Source organism: Gouania willdenowi, chromosome 16, assembly GCF_900634775.1.
Source record: "Gouania willdenowi chromosome 16, fGouWil2.1, whole genome shotgun sequence".
Taxonomy (NCBI): domain Eukaryota; kingdom Metazoa; phylum Chordata; class Actinopteri; order Blenniiformes; family Gobiesocidae; genus Gouania; species Gouania willdenowi.
In genome coordinates, this window is record NC_041059.1 from 26,573,853 (window position 1) to 26,588,601 (window position 14,749).

At 42.4% G+C, this 14,749-nt stretch overlaps 1 protein-coding gene across 1 annotated transcript; it reads right to left on the minus strand.

The window, feature by feature from the left end:
- Positions 1 to 6,094: 6,094 nt before the first annotated feature.
- Positions 6,095 to 14,183, minus strand: LOC114477883 (uncharacterized). Its single transcript, XM_028470552.1, has 3 exons — positions 13,944 to 14,183; positions 6,602 to 8,155; positions 6,095 to 6,199 (listed from the first exon to the last, which is right to left on the minus strand). The coding sequence occupies exons 2-3, from the start codon at positions 7,946 to 7,948 to the stop codon at positions 6,095 to 6,097; spliced, it is 1,452 nt and encodes a 483-aa protein (XP_028326353.1). The 5' UTR covers positions 7,949 to 8,155; positions 13,944 to 14,183.
- Between the last annotated feature and the right edge of the window lie 566 nt (positions 14,184 to 14,749).

The following is a 14,749-nucleotide window of genomic DNA, read 5'->3' on the forward strand; positions in this document are numbered from 1 at the left end:
CCCTAAACAGAATGATCTAACATCTCACTCTATCTAAAGCAGAGTGTTGTTCTGAGATTCATTAAGTAAAAAAGGCCAAAAAAGCGAGTATACCTACTTTTCTAAGGATCACTACAACACTAATGTGTCTCCCACCATTCCACTTCAATAGTTCCAACACTACCCATTGGAATATAAAGTAAAGACGCTTCATTTGATAAACAGTTTTCTTTGTGATTCTCAAGAAGTAATTTCTGGTCTCAAAAATATAATATACATACTCTTATAACACTGTATGTGGGTAAAACATGAAATAGTCTTGACAGACATTTATCACATGCTCTGTTTTTACCTGTTTTCAGATATCTGAAAGTTTGTGGGAGAGAAAAGAAAAAGAGATATTTTATTATTTGTTCCAATATTTAGTCTTTTACATTTATTTTGATCTGTTGCTCTAACTTTAAAGCTGCTATGATGAGTAAACAGTACTTAAGACCCTGACTTAAAAATCAAATCTATTACAAATGTAAAATTCTATTTAACTATGAAGAACTGTACAATCTTGACCAACAATGTAGTCTCTGATTACATAATCACCTCTAACCGTAAACTATGCTGTAAAAATTACATTTGCCACAGATGATCCTGCTTCTTGATCCACTGGTTTCACATTTCTGCTGTGCCAATGTCAACAAATACAAACTGACACACTTTGTTTACTGCTGCATACTATTCTGGTAATATGGGTCAGATCAATAGAAAGACTCCAAAAGGACAGATGCCATCTTTGGTGACTAGTCTCTTACAACAAGAGCTTTCTTCAATGTGGAAAACCCAGTGATGAGGCAACAGAGGTCCAATGGGTATAAATATCTCCACACTCTGCAGTTGAACATTTTCAAAAGCTGACAAGCGTCCCTAACAGAAATCTTACGTATTGTGGATCTGCTGAGAGTGTAGAGATGAAGACTTTGAGTGTGTTTGTTGCAGTGGCCATCGTGCTCACAGTGATGTGCAGCCAGCAGAGCTCTGCTGTCCCAGTCCTTCAGGTCACATCTCCAGCTGAATTCTCTTACAGCCATGTCAGGATTTGTTGTACTAATGTGGACAATCTTCCATCTGGTTTACAGGGTGAAGAACTGGAGGAGACCATCTTTTTAGAGATTCCAGGTGGTGCCATGAATGAGACTGTGATGGACTCCATGAATGTAAGAGCCTGCTCCAACACACCTGACTCTGATCTGAAGCTGTACAGATATAGTGTAGTAACAGCCTCCTCTTGGAATCAGAAGCCATAGGAACCAGTTTGGACTCCTCTGTACTAAATGGAACCAATACAGAATACATAATGATGATGATGGAGCTGGAAATTAACTTTCACCAAAGTATTTCATCTTTCACACAGTCAGGATTAGTTGTACTAATGTGGACAATCTTCCAACTGGTTTATAGGGTGAAGAGGGTGAAGAAGATGAAGACACCATCTTTTTAGAGACTCCAGGTGGTGCCATGAATGAGACTTGGATGGACAACAGGGAGGTAAGAGCCTGCTCCAACACACCTGACTCTGATTTGAAGCTGTGCAGAGAGCGTAGTAACAGAGGAGGAGCCAGTTTGGACTCCTCTGTACTAAATGGAACTAATGCAGAATAAGTAATGATGGTGATGTGTTTCATCTTTCACACAGATGAGAAAACTGAGGTGTAGCTTCCGCTGCAGAAGAGGACGCTGTAAACTTCGCTGCAAGTTGTGAAAGACTTTTCCTCATCAAACACAGGAGCAGAAATCTGAGCTGACTGTTTTTTTTTGCAACCTGAAATCAGCATTAGCCTAGTTGTCTTTGTTCCTTAAAGTAGTTAGTGTTCTATAGCAGATCCTCTACCTGTGTTACATGTTTGTAAAGTGACTGCTGTACTATTGTTAAGATTATTGAGGAAATGTACGAAAGGGGTTAAGAAATGTTTGAATCAATAAACTATTGTAAAAGATGCCATTGTGACTGTTTAAGTTCATTTTTCACAACTGAGGGAATTACCCACAACTTTTTAAGGCAAAATATCAAAGCAATCTCACAATAAAGAAATGTAGCAAGCTAAATAATAATTTAAGTCATGTTAGAGGAACAGCCTTCTTTTCTACAACAGGCAATCATGAAAAAATAAAAACGTGAAAAAAAAAAAAAGTAATAAACCCTCTATGACAATCTGAAGCTACATTTCTAAATATCTTAAATACTAAATACCATAAATACCAAGTGTTTCCATCACTGTTTAGATTTATTTTTGAAGAACACTCACCTTCATTCCATACGTGATTCTGATGGTTAACTTGGAGCAGGTGTGACTCATTGCAGGCAGACTTTGATTATTATGTTCATGAATTCATTAATTTAAATTACTGTGCTATGAAGTCACCAATACAATGACATCCCAGCTAACTCACCAAGAAGATAGGAGTGGTCAGTTAATCTCAAAATGGGTTTGAAACAGTCCACAACTAGCATTTACAATACATGAATTATGGAGCAAAGTCAAGTGTTAAATTGTAATTTTAAGATTTAAATGTTCATGGTATTGTATATAAGAAAAACATTATTTGTTGTTGTACAAGATAATATGTAGCTACATGCATAATGTCATGGTGTGGGTTGTAGGAGGGAGGTTGAAGGGACACATGGAGGACCCAAGCACAGAGACTATACAACCCTGGACCTTAAAGAGCATAGACCTGTATAAATACAAACCACACAAACCAAGGACTGACAAACATACAGAGCACACCGACGAGAAGAAACAAAACAATTAAATAATAACCGAAAGCTCACAGCGACAAAACACAATGAGTATAGGATACGACAAAGCACACTTTAAAAAAGTGAAATAAATCAGGAAGATTAGACACACCTGGGTGGAGACAGGAGGGAGAAACTTAATACAATCTGCACCACCCATCCCTCCTCGAAGATACCAGGCTCAGGATCACTCTTCTCCTCAGGCCAGCTGTGTTCAACTTAGAGCGACACACGCCTGATGTGTGCTGGGTCCAGACTGCAATAGCTCTATTTTTAGGAACAACCAGAAAAAGTCAGGGCCCTATGGAGTTAATGCAGCTTCTTTAATTCCTGTGGTGACAGGTAACACAGGTAAAATTGTGAAATTAAAGAAAAGCAAAAAGCTTTATAGAGATAAAAATTTGACTCCTATAACATGTCATCCAAAAAGTCCACCAGTGTCTCCAGTAAAGTTTTTAAAATTAGCTCTTCTTAATGTTAGATCTCTTGTTAACAAGTCACTAATAATTAATGATTTTATTTTGACACATCACTTGGACTTTTTATTTCTTAATGAAACATGGCTGAATGATGGTATCAGTAATACTATTCTCAATGAAAGTGCGCCACAAGACTTTATTTATTTAAATAAGTGTCGTACTTGCAGGAAAGGTGGTGGAGTTGCTGCCATTTTTAAATCAATATTTCAGTGCAAAGAAATAACATTTGGTGATTTTATCTCCTTTGAATATATGTCATTCTTACTGAAGGGTGATTCAAGAGTTCTGTTTTTAGTCATTTATAGACCCCCAAAATATTCTGGAGAATTCATGGATGAGTTCGCTGAACTGCTGTCAGTTGTATGCACTGAATACAACTTTTTAATAATAACAGGTGACTTAAATATTCATGTAGACAATAACATGGACAATACTTCCAAAGAACTGTATGCTTTAATGGATACTTTTGGTCTTACACAACATGTGACTGGTCCGACACACACTCAAGGTCACACTTTGGATCTGGTTATCTCTAAAGGTGTTGATATCTCTGCTGTTGATGTAAGAGACTTAGCTCTATCTGATCATTTCTGTGTCTTTTTTGACCTAGAGACTGTAACATCTGTTCCCCCTAGTTATGTGTGTTTAAAGAAAAGGTACATAAATGAGAACACAAGTGCACAGTTTATGGAAGCCATAGCAATGACACCAACATTGAGTGCTGAGACAGTTGATGATCTTCTGGATGAGTATAATAGAAACGTCTGTAATGTCATAGATGTGGTGGCTCCAATCAAAACTAAGAGAAAACCAAACACACAGAAAACACCTTGGAGGAGGACTGAGATAATGCAGAATTTGAAATCTGACTGTAGAAGAGCTGAGCGTAAATGGAGATCAACAAAACTCCAAATTCATCTAGAACTATACAAAATAAGTCTGCGAAAATTCAATGATGGCTTGTTCAAAGCAAGGCAGCAATACTTTTCTGAAATTATTGCCAAAAATGTCAACAACTCTCGCACGTTGTTTTCTGTAATTGAAAAGCTCACAACCCCCCCAGATCAGATAGCCCCTGAATTACTGTCAGCTGGAAAATGCAATGAATTTGCTGTATATTTCAATGAAAAAATACAATCAATAAGGTCAAACATCAGAACAAACCAGCAAAATCACAAAAAGCTTGAACAGCTTCAACCACTGAGGGATGAGTCAATTACAATGTTAGAGTTTATTACAGTGAACCCAAAAACAATAGAGGAAACTGTTCAGCAGCTGAATCCATCAACGTGTTGCCTTGACACAATACCCTCAAACTTCTTTAAAACTGTTGTAAAGTCAATTGTCACTGATCTGTGTCAGATAATTAACTGCTCATTCCAATCAGGCACCGTACCAAAATCCCTGAAAGTAGCTGCTGTGAAACCGCTGTTAAAAAAGAGAACACTGGATGCCTCTATACTGGCTAACTATAGACCAATCAGCAACCTTCCATTCATGGCCAAGATCATTGAGAAGGTGGTCTTCAACCAACTGAGTCAATTCTTAACATTCAACAAAATATTTGATAAATTTCAGTCAGGTTTGCGTTCTCATCACAGCACTGAAACTGCTCTTATCAAAGTGATCAATGACATAAGGTTGAACACTGATTCAGGAAAAGTATCTGTTCTCATTCTGTTGGATCTAAGTGCTGCATTTGACACTGTAGATCATACAATTTTGTTGCACAGATTGCAAACATGGGTCGGACTAAATGGAAAAGTAATGCAATGGTTTAAGTCATACTTGGAGGAGCGAAGCTATTTTGTAAGCATTGGAAACTTTGAATCTGACAGATTACCAATGTCCTGTGGGGTTCCTCAGGGATCTGTTCTTGGACCCCTTCTGTTTAACCTTTACATGCTTCCTTTAGGACAAATTTTACAGAACTGTAAGGTTGATTATCAGAGCTATGCAGATGACACACAACTATTGTTGGGTCTAAATACGTTAAGACCGTTGCAATCACAACTCAGGGAGAAAAACACTATCTGACTTAAAAGGCGACCAGAGGCAGAGAGGTGCGAGCTGCAGCTCGGAGAAAAACCCAACAAAAAGAGACACAAAAGTCCGATATAAGTTGGATTGCTCTGATGGTGATGCCTCAGAACCAGGTATTTATTATAGAAAACATAGACCACACCCAGAGGGCTGTGCAACAGCGCTCTGGGTGCAGGATTAATACCATATATGGTAACACAAAAACTTTGGGGGAGAAAAAGGCTCATATGTCCATGCAGTGGGTCACATACCCCCACACTGGCCCAAACTAGTTTAAACCAGCTATGGTGGACAATGGATATGTTTTGCAAACACACACACACACACACAGTTAATCATGGATAATTTCATATTCTAACTATCGTTTAATCATTTAACTATAACTAATAAAGTAATAAAAACCACACAGACTATAACATATCTTACATATCCGCCCTGTTGTGGGTTTGGAAAACATCAAGCAGACGGGCGTCTTCACAGGTTTACCCGGTGCCATCATAGGACCAGAACAACAGGGATGACCACCGTGAGGTGGGGCGAAAACCCGACAGCTAGTACGGGAAAAATTCCCCACCGTCCCCCCCTGCTGGGGCGAACATCGATTCTGATCCACGGTGATCTGGAGACAGTTCAGGGTGTATGTACAACTGATGACCCAAAACCATGGTGTTGAAGATAGGGCTTTAGGTCTCAGTGTGTGTTTGGAGTTGGTAAGGGAGGGTCAGAGGTTACCAGCACATAACCCTCCAGTAGCAGTGAACCTTTACCGCTCACTGTGATGATGGGAAGGTGTGGCAGGGTCTTAGTCCATCAATGGGGCAGATGGGGAGAGACCCATAACATGGAGTTGGTACTCTGGGGAAGCCTGGACCTGCATAGCACCGATGATCATGTTGTCTATGCCTTTCTTCACACAGGGGACGATGCAACAGCAGGCAAGACCAACGACCAGCAGCACAGCCAGAAGAGGGAGACCCAGACGTAGCAGGAATTGGAACCAGGAGCCTTGGAACAGCCAGTCCCACCCGGATGAATGGACATTGGACTCGTCAGCTGACATGGCACCTTCCAGGTTGCGGAGTGTTTGCAGGGCGTCTTCGATGGACTCCGAGGAGTTATTAGGTATGTATGTACAGCAGGTAGCACCCACCATAGCACACACACCACCTGTGGAAGCTAAAATCGTATCTAAAGCCATACGGTTCTGAATAGCCATTTGCGCGGTGGCCGCTGTTCTAGCATTCATTTTGTTACTAACAGCTAAAGATGCATTAAGAAGCATGTGAAAGCGGTATTGGAGGGTCTCTACCATAAGGGAATTCTTACCCACGCCTATATTAGGGAAAAGAGCATGAACGACTTTTTGACTAGTTGACCAATATCTATGTTCGTGAGGGACGTCCGAGCCCCATATTGCATCATGAGGTGTGAAGGTTATAATCTCACGACGAGAACGACTAGGCATTGTCATATGAACTATGAAAGACCCATCTGTGACTGCTACTGGTACACAAACGGCTGACATATTAATTGGAGGGGAAGGATAAACTTTATCACCGCACTTCAACCAAACACCGTCTCTAGCAAACATTGGGACAACCGTACTGACGTTCCGAACGGTAGCACAATGGTTTATGTCTACCGATGGTAGACCTTTGGTGTTAGTTGGTGGACCATTAAATCGTACGCATAAAGGATAGCAGTGAGTATAATTACCACAGGGGACAGCATTCGTGTTTAGGTGTTTAGCAGCCTGACCTAGGGGCTCGAGGGTTTTTAGCACTGGTAGAACAGGAGGGCACGGGGTCGCGGACTTATTTTGTAAACATTCTAGTACTTTCTTTGAGTCAGGGGCTGGCAGGGATGCGGACAACAGAGTCGGGGATGTTACAGCGTGCGGCAGATGTGAGCAAACATAGCAACTATCATTAGTTACTGTTCGTGCAGATAGTTCTACCATACGGTACCAAGAATTAGCGCGCAGACGATGATGGACGTGATTATTCTGTTCAGACAGTAATGCGAGTAACGAGTCAGGTTCTTCTGTTGGCATAGGTTTTGCATTTATAACTCGTATATTCTGTCTAACCTCAGGTGATAACACTATGTCCATGCGTGGTTTAACTACAATGGGAGTGGCTGGAGGTGTAATACAAATATCCACCCAAAAGATGGGATCTGTCCCTTGTACGTCAGGGCCGAATCCCATAAGCAAACAAGAAGGAGGTACCGCGGTGGTGTTAACGGTTAGGAGTAGGATTTTTTGTTTCTGAACAATTGTTTTTCGCAATGACAGATATGCCGCTGTAACGGTACGTGTAGATGGTGTGAGGGGCCAGGTAATAGGGGTGTAGCTTGTATGGAGGAGTACCTCAGACCAACCATGAGTAGACCATGATTGGTCTGCTCCCCGGACTTGCATGTACCATTCATAATTTACATAGTCCTTACCATGTTTCCATGGTGTGTAGCCTTTATTAGCCAGAGCCTCTAGTGGAATTGTAACGTCACTTAAAATGTCCGGTATTTGTGGTATGCACATAACGAGGTTAAAGCCCCCGGGGCATCTACCTATGTAATCATACCAAGGTGAGCTTAGAGCCCCTGCTAGCACTTCCTGGGATCCCACGAGGAGGAGGAGGAACAACAGATCCATCTCTGTGTTACTAGGGTGTATCACCTGCTGTGGTGGGTTTCTGTACCTTTTTCCCGTGTGATTGGTGTATCCACGTCTGTCTTTCAGCTATCTTAAATGCAGTTGGTGTGGTTAGCAGAACTGTGTAAGGGCCGTCCCACCGTGGAGTACACCAGTGTTTTCTCTTAATCACCTTGATGAGGACCCAATCACCAGGACGAAGGGGATCTGAAACAGGTAAAGAGAGACTAGGCAGTGTATTAGCTTCAACAATTTCAGCATCTGTGAATAATTTAACCATCCATTTTGTTATTGGATCCAACTCTCCCTCCTGATCCTGCACCCACTTAGAACTGGTGAGGGGTAGGTGAAAAGGTCGTCCTGTGACAACCTCAAAGGGGGTCAAACCCTGTGTGTTTGGTGTTATGCGCATGTACATTTCTACCAGGTTAACACACTCTGGCCAGGGTCTGTTTGTTTGTTCTACAGCTTTTTTTAATCTGTTTTTAATGGTACCATTGTTGCGTTCTACCAATCCAGCACTAGCCGGGTGGTAGGAGCAGTGATGTTTTAATTCAATGCCCATGGCCTCTGTCAGCAGGAGTATTACTCTGTTAACAAAATGGGGTCCATTGTCGCTCCAAATCTGTCGTGGGATGCCATGTTGAGGTATTATTCGTGTCAAAAGGGCCTTTGCCACTGTCATTGCATCATTTGTTTTAGCGGGCACTATGGTGACCCATTTTGAGAATGAGTCCACCAGAACCAAACAATACGTATACCTCTGAATAGTGTGCAGTGTTATGAAATCCATCATAATGACCTCAAAAGGATATGTACCAGTTGGTGTTTTACCCCGAGGGGGCCTAACATTACCCTGAGGATTATGACGACAACAGATGATACACTGACGACAAAAGTTTTTAAAATGGGTTTGGAGTCCTAGTGGTATATGAAATGACTGTTTGACTATGTCTACCATCCCTCCTGTTGAGACATGGGCCAACCCATGGCTCATTCTAGCAACGACGTCAAACAAACATCTAGGCAAACATGGCTTGTCATTTAACATAAATACTCCAGAGTCATTTTTAACAGCACCTTCAGTCACCCATTTCGTTTTCTCACTTTCAGGAGCGTTAACATGCATATCAATCAGGACTTCATCCGGCAAGCAAAGTGGTACAACATCAACAGGCAACAACTGGACAGTAAGTGCTTCAGTAAAAGCAGCTTTTTTAGCTTCAACATCAGCTTTTGCATTGCCCAGAGAGACAGCATCAGTGGCGCCAGTATGTGCTTTGCATTTACATATCGCCAATGATGTAGGTAAGAGGACTGAAGCAAGAAGGTCTTTTAACAGGGAGGCATGTTGCACAGGCTTTCCACTAGATGTCTTCATACCTCTCCTAGCCCACTGAGCAGCAAACACATGAACTGTGGAAAAAGCATACTGGCTATCAGTGTAAATTGTGACTTTCTTGCCTTTGAAAAGTCTACAGGCTTCTGTCAAGGCCACGATTTCAGCTGCCTGTGCAGACTGATTTCCAGCCAATTTGCCTGATTTCAACACAGTGTCGCATGTAACTACTGCATAACCAGTATGATTTGTTCCATCAGGTGCTTTGGAGGAGGAGCCATCTACAAACACTACATCTCCGTCTTTCAATGGAATGTCTGTCAAATCTGGACGTGGCTTGCATGTCACCGACACTAACTGTCCACAGTCATGCGGTGTCCCATCGTCAGCTGTTGGTATCAATGTAGCTGGGTTAAAAGCAGCACAGCGCTTTAGAATGAGGTTGGCTGGGGTCAACAAGGTGTTAGTAAGGTGTAAAAACCTGGCAGGAGATAAGAACGACATTTTTGTTTGTGTTAACAGGATGTCAACTGCATGGCTGACTAACAGTGTCAAAGGATGGAACAACACTACTTCAGCAGACGCGTGCACAGCCATGGCTGCGGCGCAAATCGCCTGAACGCAATGGGGAAGTGCCCTAGCCACATCATCTAATCGTTTAGAGTAATAGGCTATTGGTCGTTGCTTCTCACCGTATTGCTGTAGTAGTACTGATGTCATGTAACCGTTCTTACAGTCAACAGACTGTGTAAATGGCTTGTTGTAATCTGGCAGCGCCATCACCCCTGTTCCTGTTATGATTTGTTTCACTTTTGTAAATGCTTCTTCCGCGTCAGGTGTCCACTGCAAAGGTGCGCTTAAAGTTTGATGTGTATCTAACATTAGGTTCTGTAATGGGGCAGTTATGATAGCATAATCAACGATCCACGACCTGCAATAATTCGCTAGGCCTAAAAAGGCCATCATTTGTCTGACGGTAAGCGGTTTTGGTGCCATTTGTACTGCTTCTCTACGTGATGTAGTAAGTTCTTTCCCTTCAGCTGAAATGTTATGACCAAGGAATGTTACTTTTTCCTGTGTAAATTGTAGTTTCTCTAATGAGGCCTTATTTCCTGTTTTTGCCAAATGTGTGAACAGCCTGATTGCCTCTGTTTCATTTTCCGCTTTGGTGGGACTGGCCAATAAAATGTCATCAACATACACAATTATCTGTGTGGTCTCTGGCCATGTGTGGTGGCTGATGCACCTGTTAATCTCCGCTGAAAAGATAGTAGGGCTATCACAGAACCCTTGTGGTAGGCGAGTGTAAGAGTATTTTTTGTTCTCAAATGTGAATCCAAACCATCCCTGAGCTGTACTATGAAGAGGAATGGAGAAAAATGCATTACTTAAATCAATTACAGTGAACCATTTTTGATGAGGTTGTAATTCATTTAACAATGTGTGTGGGTCTGGTACATTTGGAGCTCGTGATTTAACAGCCTGATTTACTGCTCTTAAATCATGTACCATCCTCCAGCCGCCCTGTGGCTTTTTCACAGGGAAGATGGGGGTGCTGCATTCAGCTGAGTCATGTTCCTGTAACACGCCTGCAGTCAGTAAATCATTAATAACAGGCTTTATTCCTTCTTTTGCATCTGATTTGAGTGGATACTGTCTAATTCGAGGCCTGTAAGATGTGGCTGGATCTATGGTTACAAATGTTGCGGTTGTCATAAGTCCAACATCTGTCTTTGATGTAGCCCACAGACATGATGGCACTGAAGGAAAGTCATCTGATTTCAGAGTGCACAGAGACAGTCATGCATCCAAATGTACAGCAGGGGGCGCCAAAGTACACCAGTTCAGCACTTGTTTTTTCACAAAGCCACAAAAAGAGCCTCTGTATGTGAATACATTGTGTCTCTCTTTTTTCCAAAGGTCACTCTTGACAGGAAGTGCAGCCAACAGATCATTTGCATCTCTCCACTGTTTGTGTGCCGGTTTTTGTAAACAAATATGTGGAAACCGTGGGGGGTTTATTGGTGTCAGCTCTGGAGGCAACGTCACTCTGATTATAATCCATCCATCTGGAGACCAACAAACGTCTGTCAATGTTATTTTCTGTGGTGACAATCGCAGAAACTTTTCCTCCCAGGCTTTAGCAACTGCTCTGCCCTCAGGAGACAGGTCTGGTCTCCTTAGCCAGTCTGGTTGACCTGGCAGGGGTCCTTCAGGTCTGACATACATCATTGTAACATGTAGTGGCCACTGTGTCTGTGTTTCTGTAGGAACGACAAATGTTTTAGCTATTTTAGCCCGCAGTTCCTCCATAGATCCAACCACTGACCGAGGGCCTGTTGACACTGGATCCAATGTATAGAATTTATTAGGAATGACTGGGCTTTGCAACACCATAAGTGATTCTTTAGTATCTGATAAAAATTTCTTTGGCACTATTCCATTAGCCGTTGGCACTAAACTGATCTGTAACTTACTGAGGAGATCCCTTCCCATTAGATTGAAGGGACAATCAGTTGTCAAAATAAATGGGTGTGTGTAATATGAACCATCTTCATCTTGCACAATGACCTCCTTAGACCAACAGGCATATTGAGGCTTTCCACCCACTCCCACTATGCCAATAACCTTTTTGGAAGTGACTACGCCTTCCACCTGATCACGGAGGACAGAAACATCAGCTCCAGTATCACACAGAAAAGTGACTGGTGTTTGTTTTGGTCCCACCAACAATGTACGTTTTGGGTATTTTTCATGTGTTAATGTTACAGCTGCATAAATGGAGAAATCAACAAAATGATTTGGATTTAAAGGTGGGGGATGTTCATATTCTGCAGGTAAATCATTGTCATATTGATCAGCATCCTCATCTTGCCCTAAAAAGGCTATGTCACACTCTGAGGTTTCATTATCTGTTCCGGAGTCACTGATTGCATGTCCCTCCGGCCAGTCCTGGCGTCACTGCCTAGGAGTTTGCCCGAACGACGTATGGTCTGTTTTTTGCTTTTTTCTTGGGCAGTCTCTTGCCATATGTCCTTCCTCATGACAAATGAAACATTGTCTTTTTTCTCGATCTATTTTTGCTTGTTTTTCCTCATCAGGCGTTCTGGTGCGATATGGCTTTTTTCCCTGTCTTTTAAACCCTGAGCGTTGGCTCACCAGGGCTGCAGCCATGGCCTCAGCCAATACATTAACATTAGCTGATTCAGTTTTTATTTTCTTTTTCTCAGTGACTTCATAAGCATGTTCGGCCCATTCCATTAGCTCTGGAACAGTGAGGGTGCGGTGTGTGACACAGTTTGCTTTTATGAAATCTGACACGTTTGGCAACAAACCACTAATTAACCACATTTTTAGCTGTATTTGGTATGGATTATCCGCCAGCGGAGAATGAGGAAGCCCGCTATTAGTCCTAAAAACCGTTTCTAAACGGGCACGATATTCCATTGGCGTCTCGTCTGATTTCTGACGACACGCACTTATTTCTTCGTGGCTTGGGGGTTTTGTGTAAGTCGCCCTAACTCTTTGCATCAGTGCTTCAACCTGCTGTCGCAGCTCATTAGAGTTATGTGCTAGGGGCTGACGGTTAACTTGTCTCCCGGTATAACCGCCCACCACTACTGGATATCGGTGTCTAAGTGTTAGTTTTAAAACCTTTTCCACCTCCAGTCCATTTAAATGCCATGTCTCAATCAACCCACATACTTGTTCAGCATAAGCAGTCGGGTCCTTCTCAACATCGCATACGCCCCTACAGGCATCTAATGCTTCCTGCTCCGTCCATGGCCGAAACAACAACAGCTGTGGGGGATGTGCACCCTGTAATGGATCCTGTGGGTTTAGGAATTCTCCTGCACGAGGGTTAGCTACCTCTATCATGGGTAAAATTGGATATAGATTTTCCTCCATCCCCGCCTGGGCTATGTATTGCTCATCCTCCTCACTGTTAACACTTTCTTTCATCTGTTTTGACTTTTGTTTAGCTGCCCTAGTTACAGGTCCCTTTGTTTCTTGTCCTGCAACTGCTCCCCCCTCTTGTAAACCCCCTGCGGCCCCATTCTGTTGCTGATTTGTCTCCTCAACTCTACGCGGTACACACATGGTCTCATCCCAAGGCTGTATTTTAGCTGCTGCTGCTAAAACTTTCTGTTTCCTTCTCTCTTCACCTTTCTCTATCTGTGTTTTCCTAATACTCATAGCATCTTTCCAGATACACACTACTCTTAAGTGGTCTGCTATTAACTCAGCCTGCTTAGGACGTAACTTTTTTAATGCCTTCACTCTTTTTCCTTTACACCAGATGGACACTTTTTCTATTCCAGCTTCGTCTGATAATTTCCCTGCAAACCCACAATTTTTGTACCAATCATCTAGATAGCAACAACTACCGGGATACTTTCTCTGCATGAATTTCACATCATTATTTTCCATCAATGCTTTACGCTGCGCGTTACCCATGTTCTCAGCACGGGATTTACAGACACCGTTACAACAAAGAAACACCACAAAGAAACAACACACAAAGAAACAACACACAACAACTCCCGTCTGCCCTCTGTCCCTTTACCACGCCGTGTGAGTTTTACGTCACCCACCACGGTCTTCACTCCCCGTTGTACGTCACGGGTACTATGGTGAAAAGAAACAGCTTCTCACCTCGTCAGTGTTCTCCCTGGTTCGTGGGACCCGTCACTCCCCGTCCGGGTCGGTGCTGGAACAAGCTGTGACCACCCCTGCAAAGGAGGGGGTGCCGGCAGTTTTACTAATGGTCCGGTTGCGCCCGCACCGATCCAGACGAAAAGATGTAAGGTCCCGGGTTGCGGCACCAGTGAATGTTAGGTCCAAATACGTTAAGACCGTTGCTAAAATGTGAATGTTGGGTCTAAATACGTTAAGACCGTTGCAATCACAACTCAGGGAGAAAAACACTATCTGACTTAAAAGGCGACCAGAGGCAGAGAGGTGCGAGCTGCAGCTCGGAGAAAAACCCAACAAAAAGAGACACAAAAGTCCGATATAAGTTGGATTGCTCTGATGGTGATGCCTCAGAACCAGGTATTTATTATAGAAAACATAGACCACACCCAGAGGGCTGTGCAACAGCGCTCTGGGTGCAGGATTAATACCATATATGGTAACACAAAAACTTTGGGGGAGAAAAAGGCTCATATGTCCATGCAGTGGGTCACATACCCCCACACTGGCCCAAACTAGTTTAAACCAGCTATGGTGGACAATGGATATGTTTTGCAAACACACACACACACACACAGTTAATCATGGATAATTTCATATTCTAACTATCGTTTAATCATTTAACTATAACTAATAAAGTAATAAAAACCACACAGACTATAACATATCTTACAACTATATCTATCACTGAACCCAGATGACCATGGTCCCATTGAGGTGTTGTGTGACTGTTTAGAAAAAGTAAACTGCTGGATGAGTGAAAACTT